Source organism: Crocodylus siamensis, chromosome 5 (genome assembly GCF_052110815.1).
Source record: "Crocodylus siamensis isolate JL-2025a chromosome 5, ASM5211081v1, whole genome shotgun sequence".
In the NCBI taxonomy this organism is placed as follows: Eukaryota; Metazoa; Chordata; order Crocodylia; family Crocodylidae; genus Crocodylus; species Crocodylus siamensis.
The window spans coordinates 20060720-20081416 of record NC_143399.1 but is presented as its reverse complement, the minus strand read 5'-3'; the positions used below and the strand labels follow the sequence as shown (position 1 = coordinate 20081416).

General features: G+C 38.8%; 1 protein-coding gene across 3 annotated transcripts in view; it reads left to right on the top strand.

Moving 5' to 3' along the window:
• The window catches only part of NEGR1 (neuronal growth regulator 1), a 658921-nt gene that overhangs the window by 513538 nt on the left and 124686 nt on the right, over window positions 1–20697 (top strand). The window contains exons 6-7 of one of the 3 annotated variants that reach the window (XM_090049617.1): window positions 6670–6821; window positions 16619–16751. In XM_090049617.1, the coding sequence (XP_089905743.1) occupies window positions 6670–6821; window positions 16619–16632 (166 nt within the window). In that variant the 3' untranslated portion in view covers window positions 16633–16751. Of the gene's footprint in view, window positions 1–6669; window positions 6822–12026; window positions 12873–16618; window positions 16752–20697 lie in introns of those variants that run through there. The other 2 variants (XM_090049614.1, XM_090049615.1) reach the window with 2 other exon arrangements.

The following is a 20697-nucleotide window of genomic DNA, read 5'->3' as shown; positions in this document are numbered from 1 at the left end:
CCACGCAGTAACTCACAAAAATCCTGTGCACCAGCACTACTGCGCAGTAAGTGTAGGTACTGCACGTTCAGGTAGTACTTCATTAAGGAAGTACTAAACTAAATGCACATTAACTATGTTGCATTAGTGTATGTGTAGAGACACCCACAGTGTTGTAGCTCTTCTTGTAATAGGTATTACACAGTTCTGGATCAAACTGGACTGCTCTTAATGTAAATGATATTCAATAAATGCACAGATTTGACTGATTCCCTTTTCCACACATAAGCATAATGACAGCAGTGAGACTCAATAGGCAGTGCATTTCAGGACAATAGAGGCACTGCCTCCTGCTTCCAATTCACCTGAGGCTTTCATAGTTCATCTTGATATGCACTATCCCATTGCAACTAATTGCTTAAGTAGCTGCTGGTACATGCTTGTGTTAATTCTAATAATACACACTACTGACATTGTATCCAATACTTCCTCTGAAAGAATCCCTTCTGAAAGAGGAAAAAATTGTACAATACCATGCTCATAAAACTAGTTCACTACTGAAATGCCAAAGTGAGAAGGGTCAACTTTCAGTGACCTTTCAAGATGCATTCGTTCAGAGCAGTTTACAGAGGTGGGCAAAATACAGCCCATGGGCTGGATCCAGCTGCCAAATGACTGGATCCTGCCCATGGGGGATGGGCACCAGTTGATTCCATCTGACCTGGAGCTGCCCCACGGCTATCTGCATGGGGCTGAGCCCAGCCTCAGGCAGCCCACACCATGCTCCACTTCACAGCTGCCAATGCAGCCCCAGCCAGAGGGCACAGTTTCCGTGGGGCTTATAGTGTGGCTGCAGCCTCTGGGGTGCTGCTCCACTCCCCTTACATCCAGCGGCTCCTCCTGCTGCACCACTCGTGGCTGGGAGGAAGTTCCAGGAAGCTCCCAGCTGTCTTGCACCCGCTGCAATGCACTGGGCAGCTGGAGTGGGTGGAAGGCAGCAAGGAGCTGGGGCCAGAGATGTGCACACTGGGGCAGAAGCCACCTGGCTGAAGCTTCCTCCTAGCCAGGAGCAGCAGAGCAGGAGGAGGATCCCCTGGAGGAAAGGGGAGCAGAGAAGCACCCAGGCAGCTGCAGTTTCACCAGAAGCAAACCCAGTAGAAGCTGTACACGCCGGCCCACACTGCCTGGGTGAACTCTACTGCACATGCCTCCTGCCCCCTCCTCCCTCCTCCCCTCATCCCTGGCCCAGCTCCTGGGACCTAGCACTCAGGCAGTTCCCCCTCACACACACACATGTGCACACACACACACACACACACACACGTAGATGCACCCTACACACCCCTCACACCAACTTACCCACACAGTGCCCCCCTGCCAGGGGCCTCCCTACAACCCCACCCCATGATCCTGGCCTCACTTGCCCATCTTACTCCTGAACCACCCACTCACTCCCTGTCCACCCATGGCCCCATCCCACGTAGGGAGTTTTGTTGAGTTATTGCAGCTGGGTTTGTGGAGGGGAATGGTGCTGACCCAGCCTGCAACAACTTGTCAAAACGCCCTATGTGGATTATACTATAGGCATCACTGAAGTCATATGCTAAGAAGTTTAGGGCCCAATTCACTTCCTACTAAAGTCATTAGAAAGACTCCCATTCTTCAGTGGCACCTAAATTAAAGACTGGCACCTACATTAGTGGTGGGTTAATCTTTGAAACATTGAAATGTTGAGGTAGTTTAAATAAGGACTCAGGATTTTGGTTCTGTCTAAAATAATGAGGCCTGCTGTGTCTGCTGACTATATTTATTCACTTTGATTTAAACAATAACAAAATATACCTTTCCAGGTGAAGGAGCCCTGCTAGCCATTCAAAACAGAAAATAAATAAATAAATAAATAGAAAGTCAGTAACCCACCTTCATAAAACAACTGATCAACAACCCAAAACGAACTGGAGACCAAATGCTACTCAGCCGTCAAGTTCTCTGAAAGTCTTGCCCTGTGAACCCTCTCAAATGTTTTTGCAACACACTCAAACTAGTTTGAATCAACTAGAAAAGTCAAAAAGCCTTCATAGAAATATCCTATTGGAAACACTCCCATTGTAGGCCACAGGATCTGTAGGTATCAATTGTGACAGCAAAGAACAGGGAGAAGAGTGGGCTTTGACTAGTCAATCTATACACAATTTAGCACTTTGTCAATACCAATACCTTATATTCCACACAGAAGCCAATAGGCAGCTGTTGCAGTACTTACAGCACTAACGAACCTGCTTACAGTGAGTTCCTTTACTTAACACATGGGCTAATGCGTTCTTCAGTAACTTCAGCTCCTGAATTAATGTAATCAAATTGGAAAAAACTCTTGAGAACAGTTTTCTAGAATTTTCTGCATTATACTTTAAATCCTGGCTTTACCCCTAAACCATAGCATTTCATAACAGAGCTGGCATGGTTCTGGAATGGATTTAGCACACCATTTTGCAACCTCAAAATAAAAGTTTATGATTCTAACTGGGTTCTAAAAAATGGACAGAAAATGGAGAGAGACTTTAAGGAGAAACTTGTATTTTTTTTCCTGGCAAATTCGTTGCTTGTCTTAATCATAATGACACACTTTTTCATTGTCTGTGTATAACGTATGCTATTTGGTTAAGCAAGAATGTTTTGTTTGTAAATTAATCAACCATGAGGGAGGCTGCCTTCAATTTAAAAAATGTTAGTTCCATTACAACCGATAAAGTAAACATGATGTACATTTCAGGTATCAAAATAAAGACCAAATTCACTGTAATATTTTAATATATTATAATATCATGACTTTATTCAAATATGGGATTAAAGATGGTCTTTGGAGCCAGTAGTGATGCATCATTTTTCCTGGTCTGTTCTAGGCATAACTTCCAGACTATGAGTGAGATCAGATTGTATTGTAAGTCCTCAAATGTAGTGTGGCAGAGTAAATGAAAGGATAAGATGGTTGTAAACTCTTGATGTGCAGTTCCACTTAAAGAAGTAGCTTGATAAAAAAATGACATGAGGAATAAACACTTATTTTAGTCAATAAACTGAACATAAATGACAATGAATGGCTCTTGAAAGCACTACTTCACCCAAGGGAATGAGGTACTTGAGAGTAAAGGCAGTAGAATCTAAGATTTTATTTTGAAGCCCTTGTAGCTGCAAAGAAAACTTTCTGAAAATAACTGAGTTTAAACCACTGTAATGCTTCTTTCCTGATCAGCAAACAAACAATGGATGTAGCTTGTCTGGTACTCAGAGCTTTTAAGTACCGGTTGGGTGATATCGACAAGACCCTGTTCAGTTTTTGTGTTGCTGTTAAGAAACCTGTGAATTACAGCAAACCTATTCATATGTGTTGAGAGAGAACATCACCAGCGGTGGAAGTAGTGACATAGAAAAGGGATGGAGGAAAAAGTAGAAGGTTTGAGTGAGTTATGAAAAGCTTGTCTGTTCAAGCAACTTGAGTGGGTGAAACATAATTTAATCAAACCATGACTTCCCTGAGACTCATAGGAATAATATAGCCTCCATTCCATTTAAGGACAACAGGCTAACAAGACTCCCAGGATGGTGTTAAAATCAAGTGTATACCTTTCTGAAATAAATGATATAGGCCAAGTAGAAGTATAAAATCAATCTAGAAATTATTGTTTAGAATTTCCTTGTTAGGTGGAAAGCAAGATTAGATGGTCATAATATTCCTGGCCTAAGGATCTAGCTCCTTTTCTTGAGACCGTCTCAGGGTCTAAAGAAGCATACTTGGCCTCTACCTCCATCTTGCAGTAGCATTATCACCTTTTCCCCCTCCACGTGCAAGAGATGATGGAGGAGAGTACCAAAGGGCAGCAGAACTCAGGATCATTGGGTAGTGGACATAGGTACTTCAGGGTGACAATATGTGAGGGACAGGGTTTGCAATTAACGCGATTGTGTAAGGCTAGCAGTCTAAGCTATAACAGGAGGAGGATTTGGAGGTGGCAACAGGCAGAGGTGGGGCAAGGGTTAGAGGACACAGTGTCACAGGGATGAGTAGAAGATGAGGGACAGGAACATTTGGTTGCATAGGAACTGGGGAGACAGCAGAGTTCGGGGTTGATAAAAGCCAGGAAGATGAAGATGATAGAGACTGAACAGTAGCAGAAGACAATGAACCAAGCTAGAAGAGTTAGAGAGAGGGAGGGAATGTAAGCAACGAGAGACAGGAGACTAGAAAAGTTGATTTATCTGTTGTGGAGGTGTGAGAAAAAAATAGAAGGAGACAGAGCCAGGAAACTTTAAGAACAGTAAGGAGGAGGGAAAGGAAAAGAGGTTAAGTGGAACTAGCAGAAGCTACAAATCATAAAGAGGTCTGGAGGACTGCAGAGGATGTAATGAAGCTAGAAGTGAATCTGTGAGCAGACAAAAATTAACAACAGCAACAAGTAAAGCTTGTGGGCTGAGGAACAGAGACTATGGAGGCAGTATATACAGAGGAAGTAGGGAGAAGGGAGAAAAGCCTTGGAGAGGGTGGAAAAAAACTGAAGACAGTATGAGGAGGATTGGGTACGAAATGGAAGACCGAATATGGGGAAATAAGGGATAGATTAATATGGAGCTGGGGCCTGGAAATCTAAAAGATCCAGCTGAACTCTGCTGCTCACAAAGTTGGGAAGCCCAAGAGGAGACATAAGGAGACATGTTTGGAAAGGTTGGGAAAAACCAAAACTGCTGAATAAGCAATTACTTTTGGCAGAGCTGACTCCTAGGACCATCAGCTTAGGTGCCGTTCCCCAGTGCTTAGGAGTAGAACCTGAATGCTGGGGAACAGAAGATGCAAAGTCCTCCAAACAAAGATTTCATTAGTAATCGCTGCTGATCACTACAGCAGTGGAAGTATTCTTTGCTGGGCTAAAGAGCACCAATACTTTGAAGAGCATACTGGATATAGGAGACAACACAAACATAATATAAACTTCCACAGCTAACTGGTTAATTTTAGGTGAACCCAGCTCTGCAGAAACAGAAGCTTTTCATTCTTACATATTTTTCTTATAGCTTTATACAAAGAGAAAGTAACAATGCTTTGAAATGGGTAAGAAAATAGCTATTTGAGTAACACTTTTTAAGGTGAAAGGACAATGTTTTGCAATTTACAAGTCTTGAGAAAAAAAATTAAATATTCAGTATAGTCCTTACCCCTTCCTCCCCTCCCCCCAGCCCCCCCAACCCCCCCCAGCCAACCAACCAAAATTTCCGTTGTGTTTCTCAGAATAACACAACTTAGTTTGTTCGTGAAATTGCAGTGCCCATGAGGCAACATATAGCCATTAGGATTTGAGCTGTTCTTTTTCCAGTATGTGGAATTGGCCTATATACTCTGCCAGCAGGTATAAACAGGACAAAGCTATTAAAGTGTTGATTTTCACTGCAAATATAAAGTACACCAAGAATTGGAAAAACTAATTTATATGCAATGAAGTATGGTGATTAAATGAAAAATAGAAGTATTAATGTAATTCAGGAAAATATTCAATAATCAATATGCAGATGTACCATTAATAATGACAGATTTGCATTTTGAGGCAGAATACTAAAAGATTCCATCCCTCTTCTGAATTTATGATGTTCTGCTTCGAGATATCAAAATTAAAGAGAAAAATGTTTATAGAAGCCGAAGTTCTGCTCTTAATATGAAATATAAGCAGTTCTCTGAGTAATCAAGCATAGGTGGTTATTTTTATCATCCATATCTAGCTGCTTTTTTGTAGCACTGGTTGTATTATGACCATATGGTCTTGAGATTTTGGATTCAGCATAGGGAGTCTACAAATGAAGAGCCTTGTTCAGTGCTATTTTTGAAAAAATGTGACTATTTCTATGATTCTTTTAGTTCTTGTCATGTGAAACTGCTAGAAGAAGGTTTGAGTCTCACCTGCAATAGCAATGCAAACAAAAATATGAAATGAGTAAGCCTTATTTGGAGTAATATATCTCAGTTGGGGCCAAATATTGTGAGCCTCACACAAGTCACTACAGAAGTTATTTTACCCTGCATCTCAGAGGCCAGAGATGACTTCAACATAGGGGAATCCCCACTAGTTTCCAGTTTTTGTGCTGCAGAAAGAAGGAAGGGAAGCATGGCTCAAGGCTAAGTTATCTAAATACTGTTGTGACCAGGCTATAGTAACTGGATGACTTTCCTCTGTAATATCTATGCTCAGTTTTCAAACTTGCCAATTGACGTTGGCTCCAAAATGCTTCCTTCAGACTATCAGTCATGCACTTTATTCATTTTAAACACTTAAGTACAGATGTTAGAATCCAAATGTACATTTTCTCTTTCTGATTAAGGTGCCAGATTAAGAAAATAGGGCTATTGGAATACCATATGGTCAGTTATATAGGGTAACGGTAGTGAAGAGCAAAGTGTGTATTACATCTTATTACCATTCTTAGAATATAGAACAAATTGGCAGGATATCACATCCAGGGGAAACCATCCTACTATTGCTTTGCCAGTGCTCCCCAAATCTGGCTTTGTTAGCTTTGTACTACTGGCATCTTCTCCACCCTGTGAATGATTTCTTGTATTGACAGTCATGTTCATAATTAAGCAAAGAAAATGGAGACATCAGTGCTTAGGGCATATGATTTACAGAAGATTTTCCTCTTGCCTTCTAGACTGATAAATGGTCAACAAGGAATTACTATTAAAAATTATAATACAAGATCACTTCTTAGTGTCACCAATGTGACAGAGGAACATTTTGGCAACTATACATGTGTCGCTGCCAACAAGCTAGGAATGACCAATGCCAGCCTGCCTCTCAACCGTAAGTAATGTGGATATGTGGCAAAATGTCCCTAGTTGCATGTGGTTTTTTTGCAGTTACAGATGAAATAGCAGAGGAATTCTGTAGATTTTTTCTGGTTTTCTTCAAAAGGCATAAATTCATTTAGTGCAGTTGTATCTACCTAACTATCACTTTTATGAAGATTTTATATTATGCTTTAGAAGGATCTTTATTTTGAAAGTGGAGAAAAGTATTGAAGGAAGTCAATGCTTTACAGAACACTAAAAATGCAAATATCAAAGTTCTTGGTAAAAGCAGGAAAATCTGTGCCAACAGAATAAAAAATATCCATCTCTTAAGATTTTAATAAAAACTAAGCAAAATAAATGGTTACAGTCAGAGCAAGGGGGCAGTAACTGAACATGGATAAACTAGACTTAGGCTTATGGAGATTCACTCTCATAAATGAATCTTCACATTTTATTTTTAAAAATTTATCCAAAACTATGGACCAATTCATATCTGAATTTTAAAGCTTCATCTTCATGTAAATGTAGAAGGAACTGTGTTGGACAAAGCAGAATAATGCTGGTTAATGTCCTTTTTTTGTATGGAGTGGCTCTTTAATATTCAGTTAGAATTACCATCTTTTTTTATATTTTAGAAGTTTATTTGTAGTTGCAATACTTTTGGAGTTGATTAGTCTTGATAGCTATCTTGGTGATATCTAGAAATATGTTTTGTTTATCATCTTAATTATGAGTATTTTTTGTTGTTTCTTAACATAACAGATCTTATGGTAAAAAACCAGAATTTAAAAATACATAAACAATTTCTCAAAATTGGTATATTTTACTTAGAAAATATTATGAGTCTACAAATAAAGTCTCTCTTTGTAAACCTCAAGACTCAGGACATAACTAGATTGGGGTGCTCAACTCTGGCATGTGGGCCAGATCCGGCCCCCAGTATCATGTCATCTGGCCCATAGGGCTGCCTGTGGGTTTAGAAATTTGGCAGTGGGGGAGTTGTGGCATTGATCCCCTGTTGCCCAATTTACAGACCTGTAGGGACTCTGTAATTTGTCGGGGTGCGGCCTAAAGCCTGTTGCTACAATTTTGTGCCATGTGGAAAATTCCACTCTATGAGGTATGCCCAGTTTCCCTGTTTAAACTGGCTTTCCACTTCATTTGCTCTGTTGGAGCAGAGCAAACAGAAGAGAGACTGAGCCAGCAGTGGGTCTGCATTAAACCACTTGGATGTATTTGAAATTTATCTGCATGCATAGAATTTGGGGTGGGTATAAACTAGGTAAATAAAATCAGGTTAAATGATCATTTATAAATGAATGTGACATCCTTATTTGAAAAGAAATTCTGCCCCAATTCACCGCTAGTTCAGTGGGGACAGGAATGGGTTCAGTAAATGAAATGGTTCTATACATCCCCAGTTTATGTACAGTTTTGGGTATATACAGGTGTTAAATTTAGATCCATGTAACTAGAGTTAGGCCAATCTAAGTGCCTGATTGTACAGGCGTTCAGAGAGCTTGAATTACCCAAAAAATGGCATGCCTGATCTAAGTTAGTTCACCTGAGTAGGTGCATTAACTTAAATCGAGATTGGGGTAACTCAATCTAGAGAAGAGTTAACCCTATCTCTGGAATGCCTGTAGGCGTTTGCAGCCCAGCCCTGGGGCTGGAAAAGTCCAGCCACTTACCTGTGTTCTAGGGCTGTGCTATCCCCCACCCAGCCCCAACCCTGACTGAGTTATTTTCACCTGTCCCCCACAATCCCCTAAGTGCAGATAAATGACCCCCCATTCCACCAAACCGCTCCCCCATCTCATTACTTACCCCAGGCTCCCTGTGCAGCCCCTGCAAGCAGCAAACTGCTGCACACACTGCTCCCAGCAGCAGCAAACTCCTTAAAGTACGCCACCTACACCTAGACCAGGTGCAGTAAATGCTTATTTGCACCCTCAGATATTATGGACGCTGATTCAGAGGTGTATGCCTGTATGCATGTGTGCACACGTGTGGGTGCCTAGGGGTGGAGATGCTAGGCAATATGATCATGTATAGCAGATTGCACAAGGGATACATATCTCCTCCATGTACACATGAAAACCAGGTTTTTTTGGCCTGACTTCTTTTCAGGTAAGAACAGTGAATCTGCTTTCCCTCTATACAATGTATGTGAGCCATCTGTGGGGTTGGTTTGCTTCACTACGAGTTTGGAGTGTGTAAGGAATGTGGAACTGAGTATCATACAACAGAACAAAATATCTTACTATCACATCAAATTAAATATCATATATCAAATAAAATATGCTATTGTTTCACAAATGAAGATAAATCAAATTATGGTTGGTCAACAGCCAATGAAGTGCATAAAAGTACAGGTTCCCCTCGATTTATATGGGCTCTTTTTATGCAAATTCGCTCTTATGTGACGAGCATATTTAAACCCATAATTCATTTTATGTGAGGTAAATTCGCTCTTATGTGATTGGCATAGATGCCTCCCCACCCAAACAGATAAGTCTGTGGGGAAGGGGCCATGGCCCCATTCACTCCAGTCCTGACTGCAGCAGCCCTGGAAGTGACAGGTGCCAGCTGCTTGCACCAGGGCACAGCACAGCCCAGGAGCAAAGGTGAGTGGGGAAAAGTGGAGCTCAGTGCAGCCCCCTTCCCTAGTCCCAGCCTCACTCCCTCCCTCCCTTACCACAGTGTAAAGTGGGTTTGCTTAATGCAAATTCAACTTATGTGCCGTTCTCCGGGAACACATATATAGTATAAATCGAGAGAAACCTGTAAATAATTGGACTTCCAGGGAAAAATCATTTGTTCCTGTGTCATGTTTTGCATAGTCATGTGACATGAGAAACACTCTCATGCAAAATTCCTTAAGGACTGATTAAGTATCAGAGAGAATTATCTCTCTAAAGGATACTTACAGTCTCTTTTGATGAGAATGAGAGAAATAGGAAAAATACTATTATAGTAGATAGGCCATTGTTCAGAGGGGGAGATTTAACAATAGATGGTTAACAGATATATTTGATCATCTAATGTACAGCTAAATATAATCTGATCACAATGTTACTGAATATATATTAAAGTTAGACCATCATATCTTATTTAAGTGTATATTAATAAAAAATAAAGCATGAATGCATTAGAACAATGCAAAATGAGCTGTAAAGTGGTTAGAATAGTGTCATTAGACAAGCTGCCAATAATTAGGAAGATTAGGGAGCCCCTGCTGGATGTCCTTCTGTGTTCTTATGCAAAACCACAATCAGTGTATGAAGACAAAGCGATTTTATCAGGATTCTGTCACAAAGCCTTGCTATAGTACAAGAGCTTCAAATTCTGAATGTAAAAGACTACACACCTCTGCTATTAGGTATTGGCAAATTGCCCAATGTCTCTGAGTAATTGCTAATTGGCTACTTCTATCTGCATTTTTAAAAAGGTACTTCTGTACAGCAGTTAAGAAGGCTGAATTTTTCCTCAACTGCAGGTTCATATTTAGTAAGTAAATCGCAAGTCAGTAGCTCAGCACCACCACCCTCTTTTAAAGGCAGACTCTAGTACTATTCTCTTGTACTAGTATCAATGTCAAAAACTATTCTGTAAAAGGATTTAAAGTAAGGCTACTAAAAAATAGAAGCATACTTAACATAGGATTATGTGCTCTGCTAGCAAGGGGAGAATGGGTGTCAGTGAAGTGTAAATACAGGCTTAAATTGAGAGGGAAGCAAAAATAGGCATGGAGATGATAGAATTATAAGGTACTGAATCTCTTCATGTGGGTACAGAAAGCTGGTTTGAAGTGATGGTGAGAGTGGGTTAAGAGAGTTGCACAGCTATAGGACAGCAGTACCAGCTGGATGGAGGAATAGAAGAAAAATCTGCCTGTGGTACTTGTTTTCCAAAGAGGGAGAATATCCTCACTTGCTTTGGACAGGAGCAGCTAAAGGAGCTGGTTATGATCATTTGTATTCATGGGAAGTAGGAAGCTGGGAAGTAAATCAAAAAAAGCTTTGCATATGAAGCTGATATTTTTGTCTGCTTACCCAAACCTATGGCTCCTGTAAATGTTGTACAGTTTACCATGTTACTCACTGAGGAACACAATGGATTATGTCTAAAAGTGTATAAACTAGATTGACTTTTATTGGTAAATACTAAAAAAAGGCTATCACCTAAAAATGAAAAGACTGAAAATTGCCCCCCGCCCAAAAAAACCCCCTTGATCCCAAAGCAAGCCAGTGGTTCCAATGAATTAATAATGAATGGCAACTTGCTAATTATTCAGATCTAAATCCTTAGTATATTTCAAATATGTTATTTTCCAAATCTATTTTCTGTTTATGGGCAGATAAATTGGAAAAGCTTCCCAAGGTGCCCCTTCATTGTGTGTGTGTTGAGAGTTGGGGGGATTGCATGTGTATATTGGTGGTCCCACTCTGCCATCTATGGGCCCAATTCATCTAGTGTTTAGCACTATTTATGTGGTTTTCCACTGTGTGGTATACTTAAAAAGAAAAAGAACTAAACCTTTTCTATAAGTAAAACATGAATTTTATGATTCATTAAATCCTTTCTTCTTCAGGGAACAAGTGGTATTATGGTATGAACCAAGCATAAAAGGTTCCATTTACAAAGGAACAAGGCAAGGAGTCAATAGAGAAAAGAAAAGTCCTTGTTGAAATATGCAAATTTTGCTTCTAAATTAACACAATTTTCTTTTAAAACAGAAAGCACTTTCCTACAAACAAATCTGTGAAACTGCCCAGAGGGCCAAACCTTAACTCTAGCCACTAACACGGAATTTGCATCATTCCATACTTTGTTGCTGTAGGAAAAAAATAGTCTCAATTTACTGCTAAAACTTGTATCTCATGCAATATTACATTCTATAAATCAAATGCTGTAATCCTCAAAAAAAAAATTTGCATTTATGACTGTAGCTTATGAAGTTGATATGGTTTTTTTGCAATAAGAAATGGATAAAATGGTGGAATACATTTGTCCTATTTTTAATAAGTAATAGGAAAAAGATTATGAAAAGATTCAGGTACCTTAAGAAAGAGCTTGCCAACTGTTCGCTGTGGGGCATTAATTTTCAGAGTGTTTTAGTAAGCATAAAAATCAGTACACGGACTAATGTTTAAAAAGAATGGCTGTTTTCTCTAAAAAAAAACCCAAACAAACAAACCAAAAACTCCTTCAGGAAAGAAAACTTCAAAGCAAGTTTCTTGCCAGCAGTTGACTGAGAATGGGAGGATGACGAGTCCAGTGATACCCACTTCTGCGTCTCATTCCACCAGAGAGTTCCTTTTCAACTTGGAACTTCAAAACATTTCAAGAACTCTAGCTGATTCACTTCTTGGTCCAAGAAAAGTTTCATTGTTTGTATTGTATAATTTAGATGAAGCAGCCTGAAGAATGCATTCTCTCCTCAATAAAGTAAAGAAATTTTGGAGTAGTAATAACTGGGTGCATCTACACATGCCATTAAGGCAGCATAATAAACTCCAGCACAGGTTGCAGCACAGAGAGAACTGCTTCTGGGCACAGCATTTACACATGTACCTGGGACTGCAGTAGTTTGAGCCAGGCAGAGAGTCATAGAATCAATGAGTCGGAAGGGACCTAGACAGAGCATCGAGTCCAACCCCCTGCCATGGGCAGGAAGGAGCACTGGGGGTGGAGGGGTCATAAGGCCCCAGCCAGGTGCCTATCCAGTCTCCTCTTGAAGATTTCCAGGGAAGGTGAGAGTGCCACCTCTCTGGGAAGCCTATTCCAGGCTCTGGCCACCCTTACAGTGAAGTAGTTCTTCCTAATATCCAACCTAAACCTATCCTCCCTCAGCTTGTGGCCATTGTTCCTGGTGACTCCAAGGGGGGGCCCTAGTGAACAGACTTGCCCCGAGTCCCTGCTGGTGGCCCCTGATAAGGTTGTAGGCAGCCACAAGATCCCCCCTCAGTCTCCTCTTGCAGAGACTGAGGTCCCTCAGCCTCTTCTCATAGGGCTGGCCACAGAGGCCCCCGACCATACAAGTGACCTCCTCTGGACTCTCTCCAGGTTCTCCACATCCCTTGGCTGGCAGGAGGTCAGCCCCAGGCTTCAGGTGACAGTGTCAGGTGGTGTCAAGGCTGGCTGGGGCATGAAGGTGCTGAAGTGTAGGGCTAAGAAGCAGACAGCCCATACACTTTAGCACCCTCATGTCCCAGCCAGCCCCTGTCACCATCTACAAGTGTGTTTTAGCAGAGTAAATTACTCCATCATAGGATAGTACTGTCCCTGACAGTGCTGTCCTAGAGAGGACTTAATTAATTTACTGCACCCTAATACCAGTGCATGTGTAGACTGTGATGCTTTACTGTGGAGCTAATTAGTCAACTCCAGGGTAAAGCGCCCATGTTAGATGTACCCACTGTGTGGTTAAACTCAACCTTCATATATGTTACGTTGAGAAAAATAGGTTGTAGACATCATGTCCCTCAAAACGGATAAGAATACTTTATTTCTCACTTTCTTCTGGGCTCTTCTTTTAGGTTTAGCTGCACAGGTCTGGTCTTAATAATCTGAGTCCACTGCTTCACGTCTAGAAAACGGCATATGTGGTGGTAGATTTTTCCAGGCTAGAATCCAGATGTATTGGTTATATTCCAGATTTGGAGAGCTAATTATGACATTTGCTAGCTAAGAAGGAATTCATCATCAGAAACAGTTGAACCATTATATCAGAGCAAAAGAATAAAGAGGCTAAGACTTTTATTGATATGTGTTGCCTCTGTGATAGATTTGCATCCTTCATGACTATATTTCTGTGTATGCATTTACACAGCTTTGGTTCTTAGGTGTGAATACTAGAGCAGGAACTCAGATTGGTAGAGCAGTTCTATAAGATTTATTCAAGACCCATCTTTTCAGGTATGAGACTGTCAGCCACTCTAAACAGAACTGTGCAGACACTACTCCAGAAGGAAAGTATGAGTAACTTAGGCAAGTAGCTGTGGTTTTCTTTGAGTTGATAACCTATACAGTTCTATACTCCTCCCATCCTTGCCTACTGAATCTTATTAGAAATTTCCAATTTAGTGCAAGGAGTAGAGAAGCTGTTGGAGCTACTGTACCATATTCAGTGAGAGCTAGAGGCAGAGAGCGTACACTGCTATGAAAGAGGCCTGAGCTTGTGCAACTTAAGTATTGCTGAAGTATAATCAGGATCCATCCATGCAGTCATCTTGAAGAACCCATGCTATTATCAGAAGTAACCAACATGTTATCTATTTGCTGTTATAGTAGTTACACAGGATGAGAAATACTTCATATACCTTTGATAACTGCAAATGGGTAAATTGATGCCTTTTCAAGAGCATTAACTGTACGGGAGAAAGTCTCTTTCATTGTTTGTTGTACACTATTAAACAGCAGCCATATAACTATTCAGAAATGACTTCCTTTTAATGGCAGATTAAATGATCCATTCATACATGTATCTTGGTGTCAGATCTTTTGGGATGACAAATGGTCTAAAAATCCTTACTATAGTACCAGTCATGATTACAAAATGTAAATAATCACAAACAGCGGCAGAAAAGGTCAATGGTTGCATTTGGAAGAGGAAGAAACAAGGTGTGTGTGAGAGATGTAGCAGTATTTTTTGTGCTAATTTAATCACTGCAGCAAAACAGAACTACTTTATTCAATAAGCATCCAACTGTGAACTTATGGTTAGTGCGACATGCTTATGATCTTGTCTCAAACATTCCTGCAAGCCAGTAAGCATCAGACCATGCCCTCAATTTATATTTGTTGATTACATTGTGTCCTGATTCACACCCAAACTGCTATCTTAATATTTTAATAAATTGAGCTCTGTCTGCGATGTAAGGGGGAAAAAAAGAAATTAATACTGTTTTAAAAGGCTTTAAATGAAGTCTTTCTGATTTGAAATTAAAAGGTAATAATGTGTGTTGCTGAGTCACCCTTACAATATATAACTGATGCGTCACTGCATATCCCTTCTGAAATTCCAGACAGCCTAGATTTATGTATAGTAACTGTCATTAAATTAATATTTCCTGAAGTATTGTATGCAGACCTTCCATGCTGTATAGGAACTAATCTATAGGAATATTTCTGTAGGAAATACTTGGCCATTTATCACCTCCAAAGTGTATAGGAGTCCTAGTTATGGCACAAGATTCTGTTAAGCTAGCCTTCCTTTTCAAGCAGCATCAGAAAAACAATGTTTTCCAAAATAAGTATTGTGATGCATAAGGAAAGCCCCTATAGTAGTGTCACCACTATCAATAACATGAAGAGTGGGTGGGCAGATCTGCTGCTGCTGGTAAATGTTCATGAGGGGTTTGCAAGATTGATTTAATGGTCCCTAATGTATATAGACTACTTGTTCTCTAAGAACTACTACTGTTGTAGAGAATGGCGATAATACTCTGTTTTTAAACCCAAAGACTGTATATGTATTTTCACTGTCATTCTGTTAATATCCATGAATTTGTTACATGACACTATATGTAAGATCATCTGAATCTAGTTCTCTCTGTAAGTATAGCTAACAGTAAATGTGATACACCTTTATTATGGGCATTGAGTCACAATATTTTTGCGTTGTTAAATAATTTAACTAAACAGCAGACTACGTGGCAAAACAATGAAGCATTTAACACATTTCCCACCTGTATACTGCAAATGGAATGACAAAGTGCAAATTGAATTTTGAGTACAGACTGAGAGAGATTCCTTCACTTGAACACGTGTTTGAGCTTCACAAAACATACACAGATTGAACACTTAGCTCCTTATGCATTATTCATCCACATAGATTAAAGATAGTGCCCACTCGTATGGAAAAAGCAGTAATGGGTTAGCATCACGTCATGATATATTCTCATACTAGTACTCTCATCACTGCTGCCTGTGATGGCCTAAAAGCTGTTGTCCCTTAGCTGTTAACATTGCTCCATATGCATCAGCAGTGGGAAAAGGCATGCAGTCTCAAAGATGACATCATCTCTTTCATCTTCTGCATAAAGCATCATGAATCCATTTTTTGAGGGGATTAGGTTTTGATCTATTACATCCAGGAACTGCTATAGCTGTACCTTTCAAACCAGGATAATCATTTGATATTATAATATTAGATTGCTATAATGAAACCCATATTAAGTCACTTGCTAACCATGTTCACCAATCCCATCTGGCAATAAAATCTGAGCCCCCTCTAAGGGTTTTTCTGTATTAATATCACTGTGCATGTGACCACCCACTATACCAGCCACAAATACAGCAATCCCACAGGTAGCTGCTATTAACAGGTTTCAGTCATTTAAAATTTTGTTTGAAATCATGCATGCTGCCCCACTGGGGTGCACAGTTGTTCTGTGAGTCTTTTTATAGGCTGTTTTATCATTACACTCTGAAGAGGACTTTTTTATTGACTGATAAATTGTATTTTAATGTGTTTGGCTGTATGGCAGGTTTCCACTAACTTTTAGCTCAATAGCACTGCTGGTCTACCCATTTTGTCATCTCTACAAAGAAATATGCTCTCCAGGGAAATTTCCTTTATGTTCACAGGCTTAGTTCTGTTGGCCAAGAACCTGCAAAAAAGGCACCAGAGCTTCTTATTTTACTATATCATTCTCAAAGCAGTAACCCTACAAAGAAATCAGAGTGAAATCTGACTGCTGTTTTTTACTGTATCTGATCTACAAGTGGGAGCTTCCAGTCTGTTGTTATATTAATGAAAATGTATTTTTAATTATATTATTTTTATCCATGTTTCTGTAGGTATTAAAAGCTGATTCCAGAGCCCTCTGAAGTCACTGGAAAGACATCTATTGATTTTGATAGGCTTTGTGGATCAGGTCCAAAAAGTTGTGAGATGCATAGGTTCCTGCAGAGTCACGTAGCTTGTTCTTTCATTTGAAGTGCATGCCTACTGCTGCCATCATGTTCTTTCCAAAGAAAATCCCATGGGGTACAGACACTCCACCTAGAGATTTTGCTGGCCTGACTTGTTCTGGCTCCTATGGGAAAGGAGACCATAGATCTTCAGCACCTTCTTCCCAATGGTGCTAGTAGAAATGCCCAACTATAAAATTGTCAGGTACTCAGGTTGCACAACTATAAAACGGGTACTTGTATCTCTTAAACAAATCATTCATCTGTAGGATTCATTGCCATAAGGTATCTGTGAGAAAAGGAGTTGTGTAAAATTCAAAAAAGGAGAAAAAATATGGCAACATTTGCGTCCGTGATGAAAATTTATCATTTCTTTGTGTACGATAAAAGAAAGGATTGGATCTTATTTTATTATGGTGCCTTCTCTAAATCAGTGGTGTGGCCACATGGTTCAGCCTCCTAGTCTCAAAAATAAAATTGCAGCATGAGGGAGGGTTAAGAAAAGAATGATGAGACTTAGTGGCATGAAAAATTCTCGTCTGGAAAGGAATTGAAGAGTTTGGGATTGTTTATGTAGAAAAGAGAAGCATGAGAGGTACATGGTAAAAGCATACAAGATAATGACTGATTTAAAATAGTAGATAAGGAACTGCTGTTCTCTCCATCTCATAATTAAATCAACAGTGGAATTAAATGGTGGCAAATCTGACACACATACATAAAATGCTTTATAACAGAACATATACGACTGTGGGATTCAATATGACAGCAAGCTGAGACCAAAAATTTAGCGATATTCTAAAGGAACTATATATTTATATGGATAATGAAAATAGCCAGGTTCATTATAACTACTGATTTTTAAAAAATGGAAGGGCTACTAAATTTGCGCTTTGTTGTTTATGACAATCTCTAACTATTAGAGATTCGGATCAGATGGGACACTGGACTAGATAGACCTTGACTATGACCTATAACAACAATTCTATGCTTCTCTGCTTCCAGGTCAAATTAATATTTCTCTGTATGCAGACTTAACTTGAAAAGGTTTATTTCTTGTCATTTTATAGTTCAGTGTTGCTTAAAAGTGGCACTGTAAGTAAAGTTTGTCTTCCAATATATGGACATACATAATTGAATTCTGCTCCTCAAACTTGGTGACCAAATAGGGCTACTTGTATAATAAAGCAAGCAGGTTTAGGGCCATATTCAGAGCTGCTGTGTAATGGTTCACTTAGCAAACGGAAGTTTATATCCAAACTATAATGACCTGAAAGGATTTGTTTATTTCTACCTTAAGAATTTTCTAGTAAGATCAATTAAGAATAAAAAGAGATTCAGAAGAAATGGTGGGAAGTTGCAGGCAAATATATATGTGTTTTTAAACTCTTGCTGAGCTTTGCTCTAGAATTCCTATATATTACAGCAATTATTTGTAAATCACAGAAAATTAAGAGGATAAAATCATCTTTTCTTCAGTGCAACAAAAGCTAAAAATAGATTACAGATTTAAAACTGTAGAGAAACTTTTCAGTGAGCCCACAGTATAAACACTAATTAACCTCTGTGTTGAATCATCTCTGAAACCAAATGCTAAGGGATTTCACCAAACCTTTATAGGAGGTGATTTAAGCAGATTTCTCTTAAATCTACCTATGGCGTTATATGTCAAACTAAGAAATGTAAGACCCAGAGGGCTCTCAAAAGCTTTTGACAGTTTTTATGCAATAAACCAAGGATTTATAAAAGCTTACTGTTTTTTTAGGGTTTTGTGTTTTTTTAAATAAAAAAACCAGCTTAAAAATGTTAATAATAGAGGCCTAGGCATTGCTTGTTACATTTGAAACAGTGACATAAAGACATATAATTTATTTTTCAGAAATGTACTTCCTTTCCAAATTTATTATTACAGATGGTTTATTCTAACTCCCATTTTTAGTTTAAAATACTTTACAGCAGTGACTTTTTCTGTCCACTGAAGAAATCATGCTACTAAAGCCTTACTAAATTAGGTTGCCCTGAAAAAATATATTCTGCTTTTTAATCTTTGTAATATTTTGATTTCATGCATTTTTAGTTAAAGATAAAAAGAAAATCTGAAGATTTGAACTGTATTAAAGTTTTCAGTTGAAATACTATACCAAGAAAAAACCCACTAACTCATTTTGTTTCCATAATTGTCCTGTGGAATGAAAAGAGAAGGAAATAAATGTTATTGGCACCGTTTCAGTAAATGAAAACAACTACCATATAACAATCACGTATTGATTTGAATTCTTTGAGTTAGAAAATGTAAATCTTGTATCAGTAACAGCTGTTTTTTAAACATGAAGCTTAAACATATGCCTGTAATAAAATGACAAAGTGATGGGACTCATTTTGTGATTTGAACAATTTTACATTATTTTACCTCTACCCCAAATTAATGTGTTACCTTCCATTTTTACCAAAAAGCAAGTTGAACATTAGCCGTTGGAAGTGGCATGGAAGTTCATGCCAATTTATTGTATCCAAGTAAATGAGCAAAGTCTAGAATATAATTTTTCTACATTTATGATTACAAGATTCATTTGAGATGCATCTAAAACTCAAAATTAGGGTTAAAGCTCCAAAATAAATAAATAAAGATCCTACACACCTAGAGTTTTCATTCTGCTAAACTTGAAAGACATCAGTGGTCATAGAAAATTAGAACATTGATCTTTTAAAATATCTGGCAGACAGTTCACAAATAAAAGTCCTCCTGGTCTTTGGGCATTTGCCATCAATTGATAACTGTTTGAACTACCGTGCATTTAAATATTGTTCTAAATTAATGTACACCGCAAATGAACCTGTGTTACCTGAGAGTGCAACAGTTGATGCATGATGATTCATTTTAGTAAAAATGTATTTTAAGTCTTGTGGTCCTTAGAGAAATTAACTTATACGTACAATTATCTGTTTTATTTAAAACCAGCTTCCCAATACGCAGTGTATTAGAATTTTCTCCTGTTTTTCAAACATAAATATAAAAACAGCTAACCAGGAAATCAGCTGGCCTACTCATGAGTCTTGAAACCACATGCACTTAAAAATCAAGAGGATGGACTAGCATAGTAAGGCACCATGTAACTGTTCTTTTACATTCCTTCAAAAACTTTCCTATCTCTTCAGGGATCATATGATGTAAAAAAACATGGCCATAATTCACTGTGTTCTGGTAATTCTTCATCCCAGAGCAGCTTTGTAAAGGACCATTGAAGCAAGGTATAATTTGAAATTATTATTCTGTGGGACAGATCAACTTCTGGTGGCCCCAGGGCTAGGATGCAGCTGAATATCTTTTCCCTAAAAATGATTGGAAAGCTTTCATGGTGTCTGTAAATTTTCATTATCAAAGACATGTCTTGAGTCTCATTCTAGAAGTGATATTTGTAGAGCAGGAGGGCCCTTCAATTTGCTGTGGTCTCTGAAGTCAGCAGCATTCTCCATAGTATGAAGATGCTTTATCATATTTTCCGTTACTTAATCTAAGCATTATTAATTAATCAGACAAAACATAAAAATGGTCACCTGACTGAGACTCTGAAGACATATAAATCTCAGGTGTGATACCTATAGACATAGTCAAACTGCACACTGAAATTTCAATGGAGTATCCCCCAAGGTAGAATAATATTCATTTGGAATAATATCAGTAAATTATTGTATGAGTTTTGCCAAATATGGTATCCTTGAAATGACATATCTTGAAAATATGAATTCCTTTTGTTTTAGGTTTTTTGTTTAATAATCATTCCATTATTTACAAATATTGTGCACAGTGTTTGTCACTCACGTTCAAGAAAAATTAACTTAAACTGGAAAGGGTACTGATCAGGAAAGCCTGTCTTACAAAAGGAGACTTGGAAGACTCTGATTTGTTTAGCAGTGGAAAAGAAAGGCTTAAAGGGGATACGATTGTTCTCTAGAAATGCATTGAG